The sequence below is a fragment of the Xiphophorus hellerii genome, chromosome 24 (genome assembly GCF_003331165.1).
Source record: "Xiphophorus hellerii strain 12219 chromosome 24, Xiphophorus_hellerii-4.1, whole genome shotgun sequence".
NCBI lineage: Eukaryota > Metazoa > Chordata > Actinopteri > Cyprinodontiformes > Poeciliidae > Xiphophorus > Xiphophorus hellerii.
This window is the reverse complement of record NC_045695.1, coordinates 17,518,087-17,535,734: the sequence shown is the minus strand read 5'-3', so window position 1 is coordinate 17,535,734 and position 17,648 is coordinate 17,518,087. Positions and strand designations below refer to the sequence as shown.

At 48.5% G+C, this 17,648-nt stretch overlaps 2 protein-coding genes and 1 long non-coding RNA gene across 4 annotated transcripts; 2 read left to right on the top strand and 1 right to left on the bottom strand.

The window, feature by feature from the left end:
- Positions 1-158: 158 nt before the first annotated feature.
- Positions 159-10,998, top strand: nhej1 (nonhomologous end-joining factor 1). 2 transcript variants are annotated; one of them, XM_032556834.1, is made up of 8 exons: positions 159-545; positions 2,217-2,413; positions 2,655-2,864; positions 2,934-3,072; positions 3,292-3,350; positions 10,205-10,370; positions 10,555-10,628; positions 10,825-10,998. In XM_032556834.1, exons 2-8 carry the CDS (start codon positions 2,225-2,227, stop codon positions 10,903-10,905), a joined length of 918 nt encoding a protein of 305 aa, XP_032412725.1. In that variant the 5' UTR covers positions 159-545; positions 2,217-2,224; the 3' UTR covers positions 10,906-10,998. The 2 variants fall into 2 exon arrangements, with proteins under 2 accessions (XP_032412725.1, XP_032412726.1); XM_032556835.1 differs by lacking the exon at positions 159-545 and having other exon boundaries at positions 1,821-2,413.
- LOC116716073 (uncharacterized) lies at positions 6,953-8,955 on the bottom strand. Its single transcript, XR_004338379.1, has 2 exons — positions 7,614-8,955; positions 6,953-7,502 (listed from the first exon to the last, which is right to left on the bottom strand). It is a non-coding gene; the product is annotated as an uncharacterized LOC116716073 (long non-coding RNA).
- Positions 10,999-11,119: 121 nt separating the features above from the next.
- On the top strand, positions 11,120-16,864 carry LOC116716067 (indian hedgehog B protein-like). The gene is made up of 3 exons (XM_032556829.1): positions 11,120-12,072; positions 13,331-13,592; positions 15,922-16,864. The coding sequence occupies exons 1-3, from the start codon at positions 11,770-11,772 to the stop codon at positions 16,587-16,589; spliced, it is 1,233 nt and encodes a 410-aa protein (XP_032412720.1). The 5' UTR covers positions 11,120-11,769; the 3' UTR covers positions 16,590-16,864.
- The last annotated feature ends 784 nt before the right edge of the window (positions 16,865-17,648 follow it).

Sequence of the window (17,648 nt, the reverse complement as noted above, 5' to 3'; positions counted from 1 at the left end):
TATGGAGCCACGTTTAGAGAGCTTGGGAACTGACGTCACTGCGTGTGACGTTTACGTCTGGCGCAGTGACGTCAGTTCCAAAGCTCTATTCCAGATAATCAGCTTCTTATTCTCGTCTGTCTTCCGTGCCAGTCTGTTATTAATGATTTTGTCTCTGAAGGAAAAGAGCCCGTTGTTGTTGTTGTTGGCCCCACTGTTATAGAAAAACATACCTTTATGCCTACAACATATTTTAATTAAATTATTCGTTTAAATTATTTGGAGCAATGCATCATTTACACCAGCTGGTGGCGATAAAGCCATGGCGTTATAAACCGGAACCTTTGCAGTCCGAATCCATGTTTCTTATCGGTGTAGGAAATTTGTTAACAACAACCGGTTGCGGTTCTTTTAGAAACTTCAGTCATTTATTAAAGGAATACTCTGGTTTTTACGCGTTTATTAATGTATATTAATGTGTTATTACTTGTTTTAGCACAATAAGTCTTAGATATGTGTAATAACATTTAAAAACAAGGAAAAGCTCCGCTCTACATTCATCAAAGGTAGGTTCATTTGGAGGATTTAAAGTTAAAAAAGCTCATGTTCTTCTAAATATGCGTTTGGAAAGTGATGCCGAATTAGAGATAAGTATTAATTCATTTAATTCAATTTGATATAAAAGCTGCTGGTGTTTTGGCTGAGCAGATAAAACGCTTAAAGTGGAAAAGTCATGGATTTTTAAACGAAGCATGGTGGGTGATTTTTCCTCGAGTCCTCCAGGTGTCTCTCCTTGTGCATCAAGGCGTCATAAACTCACAGAACTGGCGTGTTTATTTTTCCGCTCTAAATGAGTCAGTCTCGATTGTAACGGGAAACTTTTCACTTCTGTTCCCGAAAACTGGCGCTATTTGTAGGGTGGCCTGGCCGACTGCATTTAAGGGTTTCATACAAGGGCGTAGGTTTGGTCTAAGTTTTGGTGGGACCTTACAACTTACTGACCAGCCCCCCCCCCCCCCCGACCATTTTTGACCAGTGGGGGGTCAAAAATGGTCCCCCTCCCCCCAACCATAACCATAACTTGGATACAGATACAGTCATACTCAGCAGATCAGTTCAAGAACATTTTACTTTTTCCTGTTCAAAATTCAGCAAACATTACAAGTAAGATCAAAAGAAATATCCTCTGGATCTACTGATTGTACAACAAACACAATTGCAGATAAGAACAAAAAATGACTTCTTGCCCTTCAGGAAAAAGATCCAACACCTGGAGCCCTGAAGCTCCAGCCACCTCTCCATCGTTCTGCTCTGCTGTCTGAGCATCCTATGTGAAAAAATATTACATAATTAACAGACCTATTCTACCTCACATTCAGTGCTGACCTTACTAAACACCGGACTTTACAACAAATGCGTTGCGTGATAGATATCTAACTTATGGGTCCCCTCACTGTACTTACAGCTGAGGTAGTGAAATAACTTCTAATGTCTGTCGTCCTTTTCTTTTTTGGTGGCGACATGGAGACTCATAATAAATGTGAAACTCAGAAGGAGACGCGTTCACTGTCAGCACCATGGACCAAGCTTCCGGTCCGCGTGTGGCCAGCTGGCCGCCGCCTGGTGCAGCCAATCAAAGAACGTAGATCCACGTCCTGTGAGCCAATAGCGGGTCGTCATAGTTCAGAACAGCGAATTTTAAAATGAATGCTACCACTGCGTAGTATATTGAAATATTAAACTAATCAATGTAGATTTTCGTTTATTTATTTTGTTTTTGTTAAAAAATACATATGTTTTTTTTTTAATTAATATGGCAAAAATTGGTCGGGACTATTTTATATCCCTTGAATATTGGTCGTGACATGTCACGGCCGTCCATACCCAAACCTACGACCATGGTTTCATAAGTTAGAATTCATAAAGGAGTCTGAAAATGATACACACCCCAACCTGTCTCGATAACAAATGTTGCTGGACGATAAATTATCCCAAGAATTAATGCGATATAAACTATGATATCTTATTTTCAAAGTTTTGCTCTCTCCAAGACAATGAACGTTAATTTTATAAAAACACACAGGATCAAAACCATGAAAGACATAGAATACAAAGTCTGTAAACAAAATAGGCAATCAAATAATATTATTCATCAAAATGGAAATTATTGGCCTCATTTTAATTTGTTTTGTGATGAATTTGTTATGACTAATGTTGGTCGTCTAATCCCTGTTAAGGTTCGGCGATGAATCCCAGAGCGGACCCAGCTGACGACTTCCTCCTCCAGGAGCCCTGGCTTCCTGTCTGCATCGACGGCTGCCAGCTGCTGGCCAAGAGCTGGTTCAGCGATGCAGAGTACTGCGTCCTGCTGACCGACATGCAGGGCGTGTGGGAGGAGCGGATGGATACAGCGGCCATCGAGCGCCGGGCGCAGGTACAGTGACCTTACATAGTTACGGTGACCTTACGTTGTAGGTACAGTGACCTTACATAGTTACGGTGACCTTACGGTGTAGGTACAGTGACCTTACATAGTTACGGTGACCTTACGGTGTAGGTACAGTGACCTTACGGTGTAGGTACAGTGACCTTACGGTGTAGGTACAGTGACCTTACGGTGTAGGTACAGTGACCTGGCAGCACATGATGATAATGGACCAGCTTCTGCCCTGCAGGAGCTGAACCGGCGTCTGCGCGCCGCCGTCCAGGCCTTCTTCTCCCATCTGCGTGAGGCGGCTGAGCCCTGGCTGTCGGGGGGAGGCGGCGGCGAGGCCCAGATGTGTGTGTGGCGGCGTGACGGGGTCGTGACCTTGAAGCTGAAGAGCGAGCTGGCCGGCCTGCCGTTCCACTGGGAGTTCCGCTGCAGCCCCGCTCCCGTCGCTCTGGTGAGCCGCAGCACATCTGGACACACGGCAGCTGCAGCTGCAGCGCCTGAACTGCTCTGTGCTTCTCAGGTGTGCTCTCAGCTGGTGCGCCCCCTGCTGGCCATGAGCCGCCTGCTGCACAGGCAGCTGGAGGAGCAGGGAGAGCTGCTGGCCAGGAAGGACCAGGAGATCCAGGACTACCGGGAGAACGGAGCCACGCTCAGCAGAGGTAGCAGGACAGAGACCCAGACAGGAAGTGACCAACACACCTAGACAGACAGGCAGGAAGTGACCAGATAAATATATTAATTATTTGTAAAGCCAGCAGCTGATCAAAATAAGCAAGTTACTATTTTTGTTCTTATTGTGTATGAAATGGATTGAATTGGATCTTTAACGATCTGAGCTGTGATGAATGAATTTGATGTTTGTGTGATTTTAATGGCAGAGCGCCTGCAGACGGACGTTTTCAACAAACAGCTCTACACAGAGGACTTCATTCAGAAGGTAAGAGCTCAGCGACACAGACTGCTGCTGCTGCATTAGCCTCCTGACAGTGAAAGCTCAGCTGCTGCCAGCCAATCAGAGCGGCTCTCTGGAGCCAGGTGTGTTTGCTGCGTCCCGGTGTGGAATGTCTCGTCTCCCTGCTGATCCTACGCTTCACACTGCTCTGTTAAAATCGTCATGACAACCACTCTGTTTTCTCCTTCCGAACTGATTCAATAATTGTAAAGAATCTGTGGAGATTTGATCGATTATTGATCCAAAAAACAAAAGAAAACCTGGGAATTTTCTTGTAACACTTTTCATTTCATTTTCTGTATGCAGGAAGATTATGTTAGCCCGTTCTAGCTACAAGACATTCGGTATTCGGACCGGATCGGTCCAGATCTGGTCCAGATCCTGGACCAGATCCGGACCGGATCAGACCGGTCTGTCAGAACCGGTCTGACAGACCGGTCTGATCAGGTTCTGTCCAAACCGAAGTAAAAGTTTCTGGGAGAAATATCACTGAAACGGGTCAACTGGAAGATCAGACATTGGCTGGAGTATGGGTGTGTGTGTGTGTGTGTGTGTGTGTGTGTGTGCTGTATTTATCAGGTTGGAGTATCAGCCATTTGCTGACTGTGTTTGTGTTGCCGTCCGTCTCCATGGCAACCACCTCTGACCTGAAACACCAATAAAGCTTCATGAACTAATTTTTCTCCTCATTGATCGTTTATTAGTGAATTGATAGGATCTCTAGCGCCACCTTGTTTCAGCTCTGGAGCTTTTGCAGGATTAAAATAAATCACATTCATTACTTTATTAAACTTTGAATAAATGTCATTTATTTATATATTTATTTATATCATTTGTTTTGATTTGCAAAGAAAATATCTACTAGCAAATTTTAGTTTTTATCTGGATGTAATTAAAAATAGGAAAATTATATTTTTTAAAAAGCATTTTCAAATTCTGTTAATAATTAAGAATTTTAATACATAAATAATTGATCTGTTTTCAGAAAAGCTGTTCTGTTTATGTTTCCTTAATGAATTTAAAAGTTGTTAAACATGTTCAGTTTTCTTAGATAAAATAATGAAATACACATTTTGTTGTAGTAGAAAAGAAAAAGTTTTTTTTATTTTTAATTTGAAGACATTCTGTAAATGTGTTTTTAATAATAAGTTATTGGTTTATTATTATTTAGAGGTGCATACATGTAGTTTAGTGTGTTTGTGTTGCGATTGTTCCAGTCTGAGCCGAATCCCGTCTGATTCTCAGCAGCGTTTTTAACCTCCAGCTTCTTTCAGCCGCTCCGTTTTTCCCTCTCAGCTGAAGCTTTTTGACGTTTTGGGTTATTTGTGCGCGGCCTCATCAGCGACTGTTTGTTCCCCTTGTGGCTTTCGTTTCCCACAGCGAGGGGAGCGCAGGGCAGGCGCACGGCCCAAAGACTGCCTGATGACAGGAGCTGCTGCTTTTATTTTCTGCTGCGTTTCCCCACCGGCCGCCACACAAACACCCCGCCCAGCGCAGGTCAACATTTACACGGGTGGAAATAGTCTGGCTGACACACACACACACACACACACACACACACACACACTTCTTTACACACACTGCAGCTAAAGCTGGAGGATAGAGACACAGGGCTGATGCTTTCAGGATCAAACCAGCTTCTACAGTGTGTGTGTGTGTGTGTGTGTGTGTGTGTGTGTGTGTGTGTGTGTGTGTGTTGGGACGTCCCTATGTTTGTCCGGACCGGAACAGTCCAGCTCTGGTTGAGAGGTTATCTGGAAATATCTCAGTTACAGACTTTGAATAGGCCTCAAAGTGCTGAGCCGTGATTCCTGACCACAACTTTACTCTGAAAGACAGGAAGTGAAACAATCACTGACTTCCTGGAGGATAGAAGTTTACGCTAGCTAATGCTAGCTTACGCTCTGCACATGGCATCTTGCTAAAACTTTAATGCTAACAGGACTGACATCACAGTGGCGTCCATGGAGGTCAGGAAGCTCAGCGGCGCTAAAACACTATGAGCCTATTAAAACGCTGCTAGCTTCATTCATAAAATATGAACATGCATCACTACGCACAGTGGAAACAGCACACGCTAACAGCACACGCTAACAGCTACGGTCGACTTCACTGCTGGGAACACTTCTGCTAATGCGCTGATAGCAGAGCTAGTTTTTAGCTTAATATTTTAGCTAACTTAGCTTCCTTAAATGTATTTACCGTGTTTTCCGGACTATAGAGCGCACGTCACTCTAAGCCACACGGTCAAAGTTTGTTTTAAAACCTGGAAACGTATAAAAGCCGCACCGGGCTACCGGCAGCACGGTTCAACGTAAAACTAGTAACGGCTTATAGTTAAAAAAATACAGTATACAGACAAACACTGATTTACTGGACCTGTGTTTAAAATTGGTTATCGACTGTTAAAAATCCAAAAAGTTAGATGTTTACATTAATGCTTTTATTTTGAAGTAGGCGGCAGTTCTGTTTCCTCTGATGTTTTCTTTGAACACCAGAAATCAACAAGTGAGGGTCATAGAAGAATGAAACATTAATCAGGGGAGTTTCACAAATACACGCAAAAATTCACACATATTCATAAATGCAATGCTTAGCATTAGCTTCTGATAAATATTGTGTTGTTGTAGCGTGTTATTAGAACTAATGTTTATGTGTATAGGGTTAGTGTAGCTAGCTTCTAGTTAGCGTTGCCGCCACTGGTCTTCCTGATCTCCACTCTTGGGGTTTCAGCCAATCAGCTCCTGGTTAGCTGCTGTGCTAACAGCAGCTAACAGCCTAGCCAGTTCATGTTTTCTCCTATTAGCTTTAGTTTTGCGCTGCTAGCCGAGGTTTGGCTGGTTGGCCTGCAGCATCCAATAGCAATTACTATTAATAGCAATTAATAGCATCCAATTAGCAGCTTTTGCTGCTAATTCTGGACTTTATGAAGTTCTGATTCAACCAGTGAGGATCTAGTTGGGGATCCGGTGACCCAGTGAGGATCTAGTTGGGGATCCGGTGACCCAGGGGGGATCTAGTTGGGGATCCGGTGACCCAGCGACATCGGCGCCCGGCCGCGTTGACGCGTGCCGCTCGCTTGCAGCTCTGAACCGTCACCGCTTGGGAACGTCGCCCACTTCCTGTTTCTTGGGCCGGCGGCTTTGTGTTTCCATGGCAACCTGCTCGGCAGTATAACAGCATCTGACAATTTGTGGCGGCTCCTGACCAAAACACCTCACTTGAGGTTTACATGAATCACGTAATTGGGCAGAAATACTGCGGCTCCTAAATGTGGCATCCTGGTGCAGATCTGCTGCTTTCTGCCTTCAGACGGACATTTTTCTACTGAACTGTCCTAAAAGTAATAAATAAAGCCTGAAGCATAACAACCTTATTTACAGTGTAGAAATATGCAGTTAGTGCAGCAGCAGGTTTAAATCCTGCAAGCGGCTCAGTTCTCATGTTCATGTCGCGTTTGTAGGGAAAGTTTGAGATAAATAAATGAAGCTGAAGCATTTTGTCTTGTGACGTTTTAAAAACATTTGGAAAGAATTTTGATAAAATAAATGTATAAAGTTAATTAGAAAAGATGATATGGGGCTGCATTGGTGTCAGGTGTGTTTATTTTTAGGATGAAGATAAATCTGTTTATTGTCCAACTTCAGGACAGAAAAGTCTGGATGAGTCAGTTCATCAGATTGAGACGGTAAAGTTCATCTGTTGTTTTTCTCAACATTATGTTAGGACCATTTTTAAAAGGGCTTCTTAAACTCATAAATGTTTGAGTTGTTTATGGATAAAGTGCCCATTTACAACCCTATAACAAGCAAGAAACAGTTTGGACAATATTTTCATTTTTCAACAACCTAATTGACATTGTCAGGCTATGTTTCGTTTCCTCTGTAGATTCCAGACGTTTCTCTGCTCTGAAAACCAAAATGCGTCACAAAGTGCAGCATCGCTGTTGGGTTCAGGCTGCAGTGAACCGAACACAGCCGTGCAGGTGAAACGGTTTCTACCTGATCGGTTTCCTCCTGTAAGGACTGCAGATGGAAACTGTCGGCTGTGTGAGGAATTTATGGCTGAGCTGGGAAGGACACTGGTTTCATCTGAACTGGGAGTGACGTACTGGTGTGAAAAGCATCGGCTGGAAGGCTGGAAGGATAAATTTAGGCAGTGAGTCATGAAGCCGTTAGCCTGCCTCTGCTAACAATCCAGGACAGCAACCAGTTTGATTTATCCAGAGCTTAATCCTCATCAATCTACCTGTCAGTGGAACTGGGTCGGGACTGGGAGGCTGGAGGGTTACTGGGACAGCTGGGAGCTGGGCAACAAGGTGCTGAAATCCAGGATTAAAGTCTGCAAACACGAGAGCGAACGTTGAGACAGAGGTTCTGTTCCAGCTCCAGAGGCACAAACACAGCGTTGCTTCACAGTGACACAACAAACACGGCGGTGGCAGCATCATGCTGTGGAGCCCGGCATGGAATGAAACGTCCAGGTAGTTCTTGAAGTTCCATCAAACCGTTCAGACTGACTATACAACCAGGATCAATCAGTCGGTAACCAGTCAGTAACCAGTCGGTGACCAGGTGGTAACCAGGTGGTAACCAGTTGGTAACCAGTCAGTAACCAGTCGGTGACCAGGTGGTAACCAGTTGGTAACCAGTCAGTAACCAGGTGGTAACCAGTCAGTAACCAGTCGGTGACCAGGTGGTAACCAGGTGGTAACCAGTTGGTAACCAGTCGGTGACCAGGTGGTGACCAGTCGGTAACCAGCCGGTAACCAGGTGGTGACCAGTCGGTGACCAGGTGGTGACCAGTCGGTGACCAGGTGGTAACCAGTCGGTAACCAGTCAGTAACCAGTCGGTGACCAGGTGGTAACCAGGTGGTAACCAGTTGGTAACCAGTCAGTAACCAGGTGGTAACCAGTTGGTAACCAGTCAGTAACCAGTCGGTGACCAGGTGGTAACCAGTTGGTAACCAGTCGGTAACCAGGTGGTAACCAGTCAGTAACCAGTCGGTGACCAGGTGGTAACCAGGTGGTAACCAGTTGGTAACCAGTCGGTGACCAGGTGGTGACCAGTCGGTAACCAGCCGGTAACCAGGTGGTGACCAGTCGGTGACCAGGTGGTGACCAGTCGGTGACCAGGTGGTAACCAGTCGGTAACCAGTCAGTAACCAGTCGGTGACCAGGTGGTAACCAGGTGGTAACCAGTTGGTAACCAGTCGGTGACCAGGTGGTGACCAGTCGGTAACCAGCCGGTAACCAGGTGGTGACCAGTCGGTGACCAGGTGGTAACCAGTCGGTAACCAGTCAGTAAACCGGTGCAGTTTACTCACTCGGTCGGTTGCTGAGGGTTCTGGACTCTTCGTGTTTCTCTGGCTGATCTGCTGGTTGTTGGTCAGAACAGGAAGCTGAGGTCACAGTGATGATGAAGAGCGAGGCAGAGTAAACCTGAGGTGAGGAAGAGGAGGGAGACTAACCTTAACCCACTGAGCCAACAGCAGCCAGAACCAGAACTGCTTACCGGCTAATAGAGGAACCAGAGGCGGCTGGTCCAAAACTACAAACCAAGCTGACTGGGGGCGGGGCTTGTGCAGGGGGCGGGGCCACCAGGTGAGCTGCTCCTCACTGTGTTCTCTCCAGAAACACAGCCAGGTACGGAAGGCCATTCCTGCCAGCAGCAGAAGCATCGTCTGGTACCGCAGCAGAAATGCCTGCAGGTTATCGTTTCTGCTTTCAGACGTTGCCGTAGCAACAGCTGACCAAGGACTCCTTCCTGGTCATTTGGGTTTGGGTCAGCTGGCTCACGGAGGAGGGTTCAGCAATCAATGGCAACGAAATGAGGCAACGCTGGAGAGACCGACCAACGGTCGGAGCGCTGCCCCCGCTGGCGGCTCGGAGTCACTGCAGGTGACCCTGTTGGTGAACCAGGAAGTGAAACTGCTTGCTGTTTGTTCAATTCAGTTGATTCTGTTGTAAAGAAACAGGAATGAACTCTGGAACCCCAGCAGATCAGACAGAACCAGAGGAGACAGACTTCCACATGAATCCAGGGCTTTAAATAGGCCAGAAGCTCATATATCCTGCCAGTGGCACTAATGGGCTTCCGTACGGGTCAGGAGGGCTCCATGGAGATTTCAGCGCCACAGACCGGGCTGCCGGTTCAGGTGAAGTGAGCCGGTGTGCAGCCAGACCCCCGGGGGGCATTAGGGCAGAATAAGGGGGGCTTTCTGCTGCTTTCTGCCACATTGGCTCCTCTGTCCGACGCGCCGCAGCCACATTTATTTTTACGATATTTAAACCAACAAATAACAAAAATAAATCAATGAGCAACCTGGAGTCTGACCGCAGAGAGAGAGCCCCCTGCCCCCGTACCCCACCCGAACCCCCCACTGCCCCGTCTGCCCCGGGGGAGGAGGGGCGTCAATATTTACCCAGCTAATTCTGACAGTTTGTCTCCTTAGCAGAGAAAATAGCGGTGGCTAAACGCAGGAGCTCAGCCGCATCACTTCCTGCTGCTGCTCGCATCCTGACCTGTGACGAGAGGCTGATGACATCACTTCCTGTGTCACACCTCAGAGATGCTGCAGGATTTTTGGGTGGATCCCAAGAACCGAACTGCAGATTTATAAAGACATAAATATTGGGATTAGAAATGTAAACGTATTCAACGTGAAATTAATCTGAGTTATAAAATAATGAAAGAAAAAGTTTTAAAAAGATTCATCATTAAAAAATGTTCCGCCTGCTGCCAGAGCAGCTCCAGTTTATGGTGATTCATTTTCTTTTGACTCGATTAAACCCTGAAGGTTCTGGATCCTGGCTGATCCGGACTCTGTTTCTCTCCAGAACCTTCCTCTGCTGCGGTCGGATCCGTCCGACGCTCCGGGATTCAACGCCGACCTGCAGCGGCTCTACGCCGCCGTCGCCGCACCGCACAAACGCAGACGACCGCAGGAGACCCACGGCGACCCAGACCGGACAGAACCACCAGAACCACCAGCACAGACTACAGGTGAGTCAGAACCAGAACCACCAGCAGACGTCAGGCCACGTTGACGGAAACTCAGTTTGCTGGAGATCATCTCAGATTCTAACAATCAGATTAAACTGAGTCTAAATGTGTGAAATCTGCATTGAACCAGTAAATCCAGGACAGCGTCTCTAATTAATCACTTCCTGTTTTCTCTGCCTGCCAGTGATTGGACCTGGCGGAGGCGACCCAGAGAACCAGAACCCCAGCGGCCAGGTTGGACCCGACAGTGCGGCGCAGGTCAGGGAACGTCCTGAACTGAGAACAGGAAGAAACACAGCAGACATTTTCCTTCCATCTGACTGAAGCTGAAACAGTGAAACCTGCCAGCAGCAGCAGGCCACACTTTTCAGATAAAATCCATAAACTGGTTTTATTCTGAAGAAAATGTTTTAAAAAGTTTGAAAGTTTCTGAAAGCAGGTTTCTGTTGTCCAGGCTGCGGCCGTCGGAGCGACTCGCCCTGCGGAGCGACAGTCCTCCAGACCAAAGAAGAAGAAAGTGGGCCTGTTCCGATGACAGACAGGAAGTGACTCGGTCGCAGCGTCTGATTGGCTCAGAGTTTTAAGCTTTTAAAGTTTTATCTTTGTGTCAATAAAGTTTACATCATCAGCTCCTCTTCCTCCTCCTCTTCCTCACTGACGCAGGGTATTCTGGGAAATGAAGGCTTCGTTAAGTTTCCTGAGGAAAGTTTTGGCGCCCAGCATCAGATCGTGGCTCTCTGCCCAGGGCGCCTGCTGAAGTATAGAAAACATTCCTAGATCAACATCTGGAAGTCTGATCTATGTTTCATTTCTAGACTTTAGGATACAAACAGAAACATCAAGAATTGTCTTGGATTAGAATTATTTACCTGCAGGGTCACCTGGCTCGGTGCGGAGGGAGGGGGAGGGGCCGGCGGGCGGGCGGAGGGCCGGTCAGCAGGTCCCGCAGGGCGCGGTCATCCTCCTCCTCCTCCTCCTCTTCCTCATCTGGGCCGCAGCGCAGCGGCAGCTCTCCATTCCCAGCGAGCCGCAGCAGCTGCGGCACCAGGAGACCCGAAGACCCGCCGCGCTGCGGGACTCTCTACCTGCTGCGGGACTCTCTACCTGCCGGCCGGACAGGCGGCGGCGCGCCGCGCGGCTCCGCGGCCGCAGCTTCCAGCCCGCCCTCACCTGTTGCTGCGTCTGGCTGTGCCGCGGCGCGTTGGAAACCTTTACGCACCGAGCGGCTCTCCGGTCCTCGCTGTTGGTGTCCACAGGTTTCCACTGGTCCTTACTGGTCTCTCCGATCCTTACTGGTCCTCACTGCTCACCCTCGGGGCGCCATGAGTTCCTCCGCGGTTCCTCCAGCCTGACGGCTCAGCGGGGCGCCGGGCGGAGCCGAAGCCGCCTCTCCGGCGGGATGCGGCTCCCCGCACTGCTGGCCTGCCTGGCGGGTTGCGCGCTGCTGCTGCTGCCGCAGGCCGGCCTGGCCTGCGGGCCGGGGAAGGGCCACGGCCGGCGGCGGGGCCCCCGGAAGCTGGTGCCGCTGGTCCTGAAGCAGTTCAGCCCCAACGTGGCGGAGCAGACGCTGGGCGCCAGCGGCAAGGCGGAGGGGAAGATCAGCCGCGGCTCGGAGCGCTTCAAGGAGCTGAGCCCCAACTACAACCCGGACATCATCTTCAAGGACGAGGAGAACACCGGGGCGGACCGCCTCATGACGCAGGTTCGGCCTAGTCCAAGTCCACAGACATTCGGCAGCTCGTGCGTAACAGAGTGCGTCTGGTGGTGTGGTGTTCTGCGCAGGCGCAGCAGCAGCTTGTTCAGATGGATCACCTGGTCACGTGCGTTCCCGTCCTCAGCCGCAGCGGACTTTCGGGGTGTTTATGACGTCAGCATTGATGTGGGATTTATTGGGCTGCCAACAAAACCCTTAATAACATCAACTTCCGGTGGCCGGATGTCCACAGAGGCTGCAGCTGTAGATCAAAGATTGAACCGATTCGACCTTTGAAACTCTGGGGCGAAATCGATATCGATATCGATAGATAAAAGATTTATCTGAGTTTCCATCAGCCGGATTGATGAGTGCACACTGAACCCCCCCACCCCCCCGCCGGTCCGCAGACGGCTCCTCCAGGGTGTTCTGGTGAAAACGGCCGGCTCCTGGCCCCGGCCTTCATTGTGGCCCCTGTGAGGCTCCATACTTTAGCTGATCCGTTCCTGTAAAAAATGTTCTGTTGACTTGATTATATTTGTAACGGAAATGAACAACTTTCTGTTAAATTTGTTTCATTTCTGGTCATGTTGGACGAAGCAATTTATTTAAACATTTTATTTGAATAATTGACTCTCGGTGACGCAGCAGCTCTTTTTCTGCGTGTGTTTACCGGAAGTGGCGCCAGAACCGGCTGTTCTCACCCGGTCCGCGGGCCGAACAACGGGCGCTGGGGAGCGCCTTGCGGACACGGCTGGAGTTTATCAGCAGAACCGGATTAATTAGATGCTGCGGGACCAGAAACGCATCACCACGCAAACTTCAAATGCTCTGAGGTTGATGGCCCCGATGGGCCCCGATGGGCCCCGCCGTCCATCTGGCTGCGGTTCTATAGATCTATTGATCTGGACAAACTTCTGAACAAATCAGAAAATCCAAGTTCAGCTTCAGGTTGATGAGTGAAAGACGTTTCTGTTCACAGCGTTTCCACGGTAACCAGGTCAGACCAGCAGCTGAATATTATGGGATTGTTTCTGTTTCTGCTTCAACAAAAATCACCTGAAATAAACTAGCATAGTCCAAACCCGCATGTGCTTTACCTGAGTCCTGCTGTTCATCAGGCGGTTACCAGGGCGACCTACAGTCTCTCCACTCTATGACAAATGAAACAAAATGTGTGAATTTGAGGTTTCCTCTTCTCGACCTTTAACTTTTGACCTCTAACCCGTTAGCGCCTGGCTAACGGCTCCGTCTCTCCGCTCTGCAGCGCTGCAAGGACAAGCTGAACTCTCTGGCCATCTCGGTGATGAACTTCTGGCCCGGGGTCCGGCTGCGGGTCACCGAGGGCTGGGACGAGGACGGCCACCACTCGTCCAGCTCGCTGCACTACGAGGGCCGGGCCGTGGACGTCACCACGTCCGACCGCGACCGCCACAAGTACGCCACGCTGGCGCGGCTGGCGGTGGAGGCCGGCTTCGACTGGGTCCACTACGAGTCCCGGGCGCACGTCCACTGCAGCGTCAAGTCAGGTGGGCCGCCGCCGTGACCCGGCCGCGACCCCGCTGTGACCTTTGTTTTAAGCTCCCTTGGTTCTGCTCTGTTGTCATGGAGGTTTGGAATCGTCTCCATGTTTCACCAAACCAACATGATCAGGTTCCTGTTTATCGTTATTATTATGTTACAGTTTACTGTTTATATTTAGGACACAACAAATCAATAATATCAATCACTACAGATCAATATCAACAGATAAACTGCTGGTCTCACCGCACAGCATTCTGGGAGATGTAGGCAGAGGAAAGGATTAGCTGCTTAGCTTCTAAGCTAAGCTAAACAAGCTAAGCTAGCTGAATAGCATCAGCTAACTCACTCACTCTTTGGTTGCCTAGCAACAACATGCCGAGTAAGTAAGTGGCAGGTTTCTCTGCCGAGTTGCTTAAACGAGTTCAGACATTCAGAACAAATAGCTGCTGATTATTAGCAATAATTAATAATTATTGATATTGATCGGTGTGAAGCTTTTACATCGTGATGCGTTGACCCGCCGTCGGCTGATCCGGTTTCTGAAGGAAGACGTTCTGGGAAACATGAGGGAGCTGAGTGGAGGATGGGCCGGTTCTGTTGGGACGGTTCTTTAGGTTTTCACTGAGAAACTGAGTTTCAGGAACTGATCCAGCAGGAAGTAATCCCTCCAGCAGGAAGTAATCCCTCCAGCAGGAAGTAATCCCTCCAGCAGGAAGTAATCCCGGTTCCTCCTCCTCCTCCTCTTCTAGTTAACAGAATTATTTCAGTCCCGTTGCAGTATTTACATACACTCAGGTCCTGACTTTGACTAGGCCACTGTGTGGTCTGTTCTGTTGAGTTGGTTTGGGTGGTGGCGAGACGCTGGACACTGATCCATAACTAATATTGATTATTGATCCTGTTTCTCTCCAGAAACTGAATTCAAACTGAAACAGTTAACAGGCTAAGCTAGTTCTTGGTTTGAGTCTTTACCTCAAACCTTCATCATCATCGTCGTCATCGTCGCTGCATGGTGACAATAGGAGCCTAAAGTCTAACTGTCCCTTCAGGAAACGTAAAGTCAGCCAGTTGTTCCTCTGATGGTAACAAACGTCTCCTTCTCCTCTTCCTCCTGTTTCTCCCCCAGAGCGGGTGGCGAGGGCCCAGCCCCTGACCTGATCACAAGGGAAACTATCAAGTTGGTATCTTTCATTTTCATTCTGTTTTCCCTTTAAAACACAGTCAGTGAGTTACATGACCTGACCACCAGAGGGCGACAAAGCAGCACTGATTTAGATCAGGAGAAGAAGCCTGAAGAAGTCTGGATAAATCTGAACCAGGAGGCTCAGATAAAACTGCAGAAACACTCTGCTAACGACAATCATAATAATAATAATAATAATAATAATAATAATAATAATCATCAGCTCACTCTCTCTGGCTGCTTAGTTTAGCTTTTGAAAATTTTGCATTTTTTCTGGTTTCTGGTTTCCAGTTGCTGGTCTCTGGGTCTGGTTCTGGACTGGACCACACCACACCAGTCTGGATCAGACCATGTTGTTCTCCGGATTCAGCTGAGCCGATGTCACCTGAAGGCAGCAGTGAGACGTTCAGGGCCTTACGAGAACAGTCGCTTCCAGAAGCACAAACACCTCCAAATTGCACCTGTAGGCTCGGCCGTGCTGGTTGCTAGGAGACCAGAGGAAGTTTGAAGGCTAAACTAAAGTCCATGACTCTGTCGGCCATGACAGGTTTCCTCTGTGCCAAGTTCAAAACAAGCAGCAGGACGATGCGTTCACTGGCCACTGGTTCATGCAGTGGTGCATCATGGTTGTTGGGTCAGACGGGTCGTCCCTCCCTCATCATGAAGGACTTTGGGTTAGGCTCAAGAGACGACAAAGTTTGAGTTGCTATGGAGACCGTACGAGGGGAGCTCTGGTTCTGAACTAGTTTAATCCGGATCATTGATCCACTTTGCTTTGAACAAACTGATTGAGCTGAACCGTTTCAGCTGGTTAGCATTAGCTGGGTTAGCATTAGCTTCAGATTAATCTTTTTGCTTCTTGCTAAACGATTTCATGTTATTTCTGAAGTTCAGGTGAAAATGAGAAAATCAGCAACAGATAATCAGCCAATATTACCAATATTTCCTGATTTGGGTCATTAACATCATTTCCTGTTATGACGTACAGCGTTTCCTGTTCTGGTTGTAAAATCTCCACTTGGAAGAAATGGAGACATTTATTAATATTTATAGATCAGTTATTGGATCCAGTAGGATGATTTCTATCATATCTGATCAATTATTGATCAGAAGACGTCTTGTCCTCACCGTCCGTCTCTGTCCGTCCTCAGATCACTCCATGGCGGCCAAGGAAGGCGGCTGTTTCCCTGGCAACGCCTCGGTGACGTTGGAGGGCGGCGCCCGGAAGTCCATGAGCGCGCTGCGGCCCGGGGACCGGATCCTGGCCTCGGCGAACGGCGGCCTGGTCTTCAGCGAGGTCATGACCTTCCTGGACCGGAACCCGGACACACCTCGGCTCTTTGTCAGCCTGCGGACCGCGGCCGGACCACAGCTCGCCCTCACTGCCGCCCACCTGCTCTTCGTGTCGGGCAGGAACTGCTCCGAGGGCGCGGTGCCGGCGACCGGCCGGCTGCGTGCCGCCTACGCCGGCGCCGTCCGGCCCGGTCAATGCGTCCTGGTGGCGGTCGGTGGGGTGGCGCGTCTGTCCCGCATCGTTGGGGTCAGCGTGACGACAAACCGAGGGGCGTTCGCCCCGCTGACCCAGCAGGGAACCATCATTGTGGACGGCGTGGCGGCGTCCTGCTACGCGGCGGTGGACGGCCACCGGCTAGCCCACCTGGCCTTCGCCCCGCTCCGCCTGCTGCACTGCTGGACTGGGAGCGCTGGGCGCCACGGCAACGGCCTGCACTGGTACTCACGGATCTTACTCTGGCTGGGTCGGGCGGTTCTGGACCCGGGGCGCCTCCATCCGCTGAGCGTCGCTCTGGGCGACATGTGAGAGAAACCGGCATGGGACCGAGGTGGACTTCCTGCTGAAGTGGCAGCAAACAGGAAGTAGTATCAACCAATAGGAAGTACCAGCAACAAACAGGAAGTGCCAACAACAAACAGGATGTACCAGCAGAAAAAAAAAGTACCAGGAACAAACAAGAAGTACTATCAACAAAAAGTACCCGAAGCAAACAGGAAGTACTATCAACACACAGGAAGTACCAGCAGCAAACAGGAAGTACCACCAGCAAACAGGAAGTACCAGGAACAAACAGGAAGTACTATCAACAAACAGGAAGTACCAGCAGCAAACAGGAAGTACCACCAGCAAACAGGAAGTACCAGGAACAAACAGGAAGTACTATCAACAAACAGGAAGTGCCAGCAACAAACAGGAAGTACCACCAGCAAACAGGAAGTACCAGGAACAAACAGGAAGTACTATCAACAAACAGGAAGTACTATCAACAAACAGGAAGTACCAGCAGCAAACAGGAAGTACCACCAGCAAACAGGAAGTACCAGGAACAAACAGGAAGTACTATCAACAAACAGGAAGTGCCAGCAACAAACAGGAAGTACCACCAGCAAACAGGAAGTACCAGGAACAAACAGGAAGTACTATCAACAAACAGGAAGTACCAGCAGCAAACAGGAAGTAAGAGGAAACATTTCTGGAGCAGCAGACATTAAACGCACCACGAAGAACAAATCCACATGTAACTGTCGTCCTGACCAGATTGTCTCCATAAGTTTGTTACGATAAATCGTCCCAGGAATTATTGCGATAAACGATAATATCGTTGCTTTCAGATTATTTTTAAGTCATTTATTAATAACGGATAATAACGCATGTTCGCCCTCTAAAGGACTAAAACTGTAATTTTGTAAAGAAGAGTTAACTCGGGAACTAAAAAATATTCTGAACATAGGAATAAAACCACAAACAACTGAAACCAGAAATAAAATTAATTATTGTTCATCAGAATAGAAATTATGGAGTTCATTTAAATTTCTCAGGCGATTTATTACAACACGCTGTCATGCAATCAGTCAGAGGCTTTTT